The sequence below is a fragment of the Orbicella franksi genome, chromosome 2 (genome assembly GCF_964199315.1).
Source record: "Orbicella franksi chromosome 2, jaOrbFran1.1, whole genome shotgun sequence".
Classification (NCBI taxonomy): domain Eukaryota; kingdom Metazoa; phylum Cnidaria; class Anthozoa; order Scleractinia; family Merulinidae; genus Orbicella; species Orbicella franksi.
In genome coordinates, this window is record NC_138146.1 from 32,628,541 (window position 1) to 32,635,123 (window position 6,583).

At 41.6% G+C, this 6,583-nt stretch overlaps 1 protein-coding gene across 3 annotated transcripts in view; it reads right to left on the minus strand.

Moving 5' to 3' along the window:
* Nucleotides 1–62: 62 nt before the first annotated feature.
* LOC145479375 (uncharacterized) overlaps nucleotides 63–6,583 on the minus strand; it is a 6,661-nt gene continuing 140 nt past the window's right edge. Inside the window, exons 1-4 of one of the 3 annotated variants that reach the window (XM_081457723.1) lie at nucleotides 5,638–6,583; nucleotides 3,460–3,771; nucleotides 2,489–2,699; nucleotides 63–1,594 (exon numbers count right to left, since the gene is read on the minus strand). The exon at nucleotides 5,638–6,583 is cut by the window's right edge and continues 140 nt beyond it. In XM_081457723.1, the coding sequence (XP_081313849.1) occupies nucleotides 546–1,594; nucleotides 2,489–2,699; nucleotides 3,460–3,768 (1,569 nt within the window). In that variant the 5' untranslated portion in view covers nucleotides 3,769–3,771; nucleotides 5,638–6,583 and the 3' untranslated portion in view covers nucleotides 63–545. Of the gene's footprint in view, nucleotides 1,595–2,488; nucleotides 2,700–3,459; nucleotides 3,772–4,793; nucleotides 5,196–5,637 lie in introns of those variants that run through there. The other 2 variants (XM_081457721.1, XM_081457720.1) reach the window with 2 other exon arrangements.

Below are 6,583 nucleotides of genomic sequence, written 5' to 3' on the forward strand. Positions count from 1 at the left end.
ATACTTTTGCATAATTTAGTAAAGGTGGGAGATTTAATGTTTAATTGCAATGAAATACACAGAACCGTTGTCAGATGCGAAGTGACATCTTTCTGTTAGTTTTCCAAACTTTTTAACGAACTTTCGCCTTCATGTGAATAGTCAATCAATGGAGAAGGATTAAGTTGCAAATGTCTGTCACAATAAGAAAAGGAACGATTACTTGTTGCTTACAAGAACAAGTCCTTTGACTGAATAACGAAACAACCATAACATGAAATATAAACAACGCAACCTGACAACTTATGTTCCCTAAATGCCTCTTAAATTTAGCTTCACGATTATTTCTCTTAGCAACACAGTACTTTCTTAAAACCTTTTTTTCTGTTTCTGTGTTGTAAAGATGTTTCGTGTGAACTGTAACAAACGAAACAACTTTCAAGGCATTGCTACTAAGGAGATGAACTGGTACACTGAAATATTAGGAAGCAGAAAAAGCTAAAGATTCAATTGAATTAATAAAGTTAGCTTCATAGATGCTTATTGCTTCGTCTTTGTCGAATTGTTTATCCAATGATAGCCCTTGTTCTCCTATACATAGTTTTCACTTTCTCATAAACACGATCAAACCCCTTTCGGGCCACTAGCTCTTGCAGTTCGTCGACTTCTTCACATACACGTCGGATGATGTCCTTCGGTGGCTTGAATGCAAAAAAACGAAGCAGTAGTTTCTCATCCTTTCGGTCCCACTTTGACCTCAGGGGCCGTGAGCCAATGGGTGTTGGATTGCGAAGTCCGAGGATGTTTTCGTCAAATGCGTCAGTTCTTCTTCTCCTGCCTTCCTCCCATACCTTCTCCATGTATTCGGGATCGTCTTTAATCTTCTTCCACCTCCTCTCTGCAGCAATTCTGTTTGCACTCCTCCTCCATGTGGAGCATCTATTGTGCACCTCCTGTGCCAACTTCAGCGAAGCTTTTCTCAACTTGGGAAGCTGAGGTGACCGCTCGTGCACAATGAAATGGCAAAATTTCTCAAGGGAGAGCAAGTACTTTTGGACCGTTCGCCCAACCATTGTTGTTTCTATACGGGCATTTGCCCATTCCCATACTTTGTCAGGGTCAAGGAGCCCATCGATACTTGAGGTGGTACAATCGATGTTCTCCATCATTCGATGGAGACATCTTGTAAACTCCAGAGCCTCATTCTCGGTATACTCGCCACCGAAGAAGGTCTGGAGATGTTGATAATATTGTGAAAGGTATTCCATGCGACTGTTGGGCTGTGGCGATCGCTTATAAGTGTTTTTCCACCCGCGTCCCACTTCTACCTCACTGGTGGATGAAATGTCAGAGGCAGCTGAGGCTTCTGCTTGCAAGGTGTCGTCATCATCATCATCTTCATGCTCCGTTTCTACTTCCGGTTTTGATTTCTTGCTTGCAGGTTGGTTAACCTTCGAGGCCTGTGCCAAGCGCTTGGAGCGACGAGTTTGTGGCAAGTCTTCAGAAGATGGCTGCTCTGTGCCTTGCGCTGTTCCCGTGTTGCTGGTTTCAGGGCTTGTGTTACATTCAGTGATGGCTTCAAGTGTTTCCAGAACTTGTGTCTCTTCAACTCGGCCTGTCAATATAAAAACACAGCAGGGTACTGTAAGGCCACACACACTACTCACAGGGCAAGGAGCTACTTCTTTTGGCCATTATAGAATACCAGTCCAAACCTGGTTATGCCTTGCCATCCCCTCTCCCATGATAAATTGCTTTAGTGGCTCATTAACCTGACTATTGATGAATCTACTAATTTATGCTAAAAGTTTAAAGAATTTTAATAAGTAGGTTCATCTTAATGGATTTTAGCTTTTTATGTTAGGAACTACAATTGTAGCTAATCTATAAATTTATTCTACAATTTTAAAGAATTTTAATAATAGGTTTATCTCAATAATTATGTATTTTAGCTCTTTACATTAGGAACAAGTTTAGTGTAGGTGTCATAAATTAGTACAGCTTTTTGGTTGAGCTAGAACACTCTGACAAGTGATTAAGGTTGGATTGATTCATTGCACCCCAAGCTACCGTAGCTTTTGCATATCTCTTGCAGTACGTGCCTTTGGAAAGGAAGCTGCACAAGCTAGTAACCCCCAACATTTTGTGGGGGTCTTGGGTGGAGAGATGTTTTGCAAACGTGAAGTGCCTTGCACAGAAAGTGAACACAATGACCCCTGACCAGGGATTTAACCCAGAACTCTTGACTGGAGATCATACAGTGCCTCATACAAAATGATTTTTGAAGTTCGGGATAATTTGCTGGGTCTACTAAGTATATCAAATACACCAAGAAACTGATGAGGGCCAATACTAGTGGGGATATACACCTTGAATATATTATTTGGAACTACATGCAGCTGACCAAGTGGAGATTTAATACTTCATTTTTCTTTTTTCCTTAGTGGTATCAATATTGTAACTTAACAAAAACCAGTTCCTGTTTCAAAACATGGAAATTTTCACTTACAGGCTTGTCTCGGTAGGTCTTTGTCATGAATTTTTTTATATGATAGCCGTAGCCAACTCATAGCCCGCTCAGCAACACAAGACAGCACCCCCTTTTCCGCTAGTCTGTCCGCTGCGGTTTTAATGGTGCACAGTGCATGGTATTCCTCCTCCATGCAGCCAGTCGAAAAGCTTTTTGGCAATTTTTCCAAGTGATAATTGCCTTTTCTTCCCTAAAACACGATTAAAAAGAAATAAATATTAATTAGTGCAATAAACTGACAAGGTATTGGAGAGGAGGAATTATATGGCAAGGTTAGTAAGAGACTTGAGATATGCGTTTGCTGCTGTTAATTCTTAATTCAACTTTATCAAAGGGTTTCGTCTGGGATCTGGTAATTTTTTTCCTAACTAAAACCATTTTTCACTCCTAAAAAATTTCCCAAAATATCTAAATCACAACAAACTAATAGGTCAGGACCCAACCCCCAAACCTTCCAGTTTTCAAATGACAATTATGTTAACCAGTTTTGGGCAACCCCTTTCATCTCAGTCATCACAGGGGCTTGGTTGTATTCACAGATTACCAACAATTTTGGGTCAGGTCTCATAAGAATGGCTCAATAGCCTTGATAGAACAATTTATAGAACAAATCACAACGAATACCCTTAGCCCCAGAACAGTAACAGCTGCTACACTATGACAACAACTTGAATTTATTTACTATCTTACAAGAGCTGCTACACTTCCTTAAGTTTATGGTCCATAGTGTCCCACTCAAACTGGGACTGGGCCACATGTTTGATTGCCGAGACTGATTTATGGTATGAATCTGAATACAATAGAATTATTTCTGGAATGCTATTCTGTGGTGAAGGAAAGCCAATCAGATGCAAGATAAATAAAGACTGCAAACTGTAACAATGACTAGGATTCGCACAGTGACAGAACCTCTACTTTGTAACAAATAATTGATTTTCATGGTCAAGTACCTGAGAAACCTCTGCATCGGCCTGCACTTGTTCATGTTTCTCACCATTTTTACTAGTACCAGGTGCCATCTCTCTGCACTGCGGCTGCTGCTGCTCAATCTCCACACCTTCAACAGTGATGTCTGAATCACTCCCACGTAGCTCATTTCTTGCCACTACCTTCTGGCTAACTTCAACTGTACCACTTGTGCTTGCCACTGACTCTGCTTCTCTCTTACCATTTTTAGACACATCTACCAATTCCAACTCCAATTTCCTCTTTTCTTTTTGTATCCCTCTGCCCCTTGCAGAGCTACGTTTACGATTCATTTTCTAGAGGAAAAATGAGAAAATCCCACCAGAGAACTCAGGGTGCAAACATGAGAATAATAATTATTCTCATGTTTGCACCCTGAGTTCTCTGGTGGGATTCTCTGGTGTCAATTATTGACAGACACTTTCCTGTGTATCATTTTTGAGAACTAGATTTAATCAAGCCATGAAATTCTAAGTGGTTCCCATGCCCCAAAATTCAATGCTTTCCTGCTGTGTTTCAGACAGTCAGTGTCTGTGAAGGGTCACTATTTCTGTGACTGGAGGACAATTTAGATAAAGCATACATACCTAGTTAGCAAAGAAAATAAAATGACGTTACTGACTGGCTCCAGTGAATTAAGAAATGTTGTAGAAAATTTGGTACAGTCAAATCTCTCCACAATGGCCACCTTGGAGACAGATAAAAGTGGCTGTTGTAGAATACTGGCGATTGTAGAGATCTGAGGTGATTGTTAGTGGAGGTTCGATAATATTTTGTACATTTGTGGGATCATGTGTACTAAAGGCATCCACAGTCAAGTGTTGATTGTTACCCTCAATCAACACTTTATCGACACCTTGGTTGACACTCCACCTTCATTTTCGGTAGACAGTCAATTGACAGTAGACCAATTGTCAAGGGATGCATATGAGTTGGTTGACACCCAGCCAACGTTGATCAAGTGTCGATTGAGAGTCGACCGAGTATCCATCAGGATGTTGATGGAGTGCCAATTGAGATGTTGATCGAGGGTATCAATCAACACTTGCCCGCGGATGCCTTGTACACATCATCCTTTGTGTTAGGTGAAGTGTATTTAGGGGGCAGCTTGAAAGCCTGTCAATGTTGTCCAGGCACTTGAATTTTTTTCTCAGAATATGGACATAGGAAAAAGCGAAAATTAAAGGCACTGCGTGGAACACAACAATGACAGTCATGTCCAAGTGTCATTACCACCTGCACCACTGGAGAGCTGTACTAATAACATGGAATTCTAAGAGATTTTATATATTATGCTAACAATTATTAAAGAACTAACCATTCTCGGATCAGCGTTATGAAGTCTAAACAGAGCACTATCATTCCTGTATTTAGTTGATTCCATAAAAAGGGTTTTCATGGGGAGAAAGGAAATGGGTGACGGAGATGGTTACCCTCCAACACTCTACATTTCCCGACTTAAAGGTGGCCATAAGATGTACCAGACAAGATCGTTAACAAAATTATTCCTCCCTCAGCTAGCCAAGCAAAAATGCCTACACTGCAGGATGTGTAACGCAAATACCACTTTCTGCAGTTCTTCGCGGGCAATTTCGGTGCAGTGCTTTGTCAGGGACAGAAGCTTTTGTATTCATGACAGCAGTAGACTGCAGTGTAGTCAAATAAGTGCTCAGTGACTGATTAGATTGCACTTTAAGGCTGGTTTTCATTAGCACATAAGCACAATCATAAGCATAAGCATAAGCAAATGAGAACGCCAGAACATAAGCATAAGAGTATACGCAGGCGCAGTAATAACAAAATTTCTCGATACCAGCTTTCCTGGACTATGCAATCAACATGGCCACCTTACGCTTATGCTGATGCTTATTTCACTCACGTTCGCACTACGACATAAGCATAACATAAACACAAGAAGAACGAACCATGTTCGTTCTTCTTGTGCCTATGCTTATGCTTATGTCGTGGGTGTTCTCACTTGCTTATGCTTATGCTTGTGCTTATGCGCTAGTGAAAACCAGCCTTAATCGTAAACAGCATATTGTCACCAATGACTACTGTACATCGAAAAATTGCTTCACACACAATTGTTTCGTTGTATGAAAAGCTTAGAAACTGTAAAAAACAAAACACAAAAGCAGCTCTACAGTTAAAATACTCACTGAGAAAGTTGATACAGCAATACCAGGACTGGTTGGGTGCGGCGCAATCTATATTCGCACTGTTTGCGTACTTTCTCGTACCCAGAGCTCCTTTTGGTCACAGCACTACCACAACACCATATCGCGCGCGGTCTATGTACATCCCTGCAGGGGTCTCTAGCAAGAGGTCCCATATCCTGCACTGTGTGTGGTTGGTATCTTGCTCTATCGAGTTTGTGTGCTATTTCCAGCACGAAAAGTAGTGTTCTTTGTGCCATACAAAAAAGTATTCATTGTCTGAGCTTGTTCAGTAAAAATGGCTCGATTTCCACCTTCATCTTTTCTACGTGGTCATGGGCTCCTGACGTGGTAGTGGACCATAAAAGGTCTCGATCCAGCCAAGAAGAACTCGGCAAATACACAGTCATCGTCACCTCACACTTGCCCCATATCTCATGTATGTAAGAGAGTTTCTTTACGGAACGTTCACGACATAATTTGGACGGTTATTTTTTCCATAGTAAACTACAGTCAAATAGTCATCAACTTTGCCTTTCTCAAACTATTTGTGGCGCCATTTTTATGGAGGCGCCTTCCCAACGGCTGATCGTAATTGTTCCCTCTACTAATCCTTTCCCCATTGGTTAGGTTTGTAAGTCTGGTGTGTCTTCCGCAGGCCGTAGCGGAACTATCTGACGGTACCAAATTCTGGATCACGGGTTTAGGCACACTATCTTCCAATGGTGGCAGTCCAGACTATCTTCAGCAGGTCCAAGTTTCCGTAGTAAGTCACTCGCTGTGATTGACCCTACTCAGGAAAGATCCACGACTCAATGGAATGTACGGGCCTAGACAAGGGTGGAATTGACACCTGTCAGGGAGATAGTGGAGGACCTATGGTGTGTGAGACTGGTGAGAAGTTTTATCTGCAGGGCGTCATCAGCTGGGGCTATGGATGTGCAGTAGC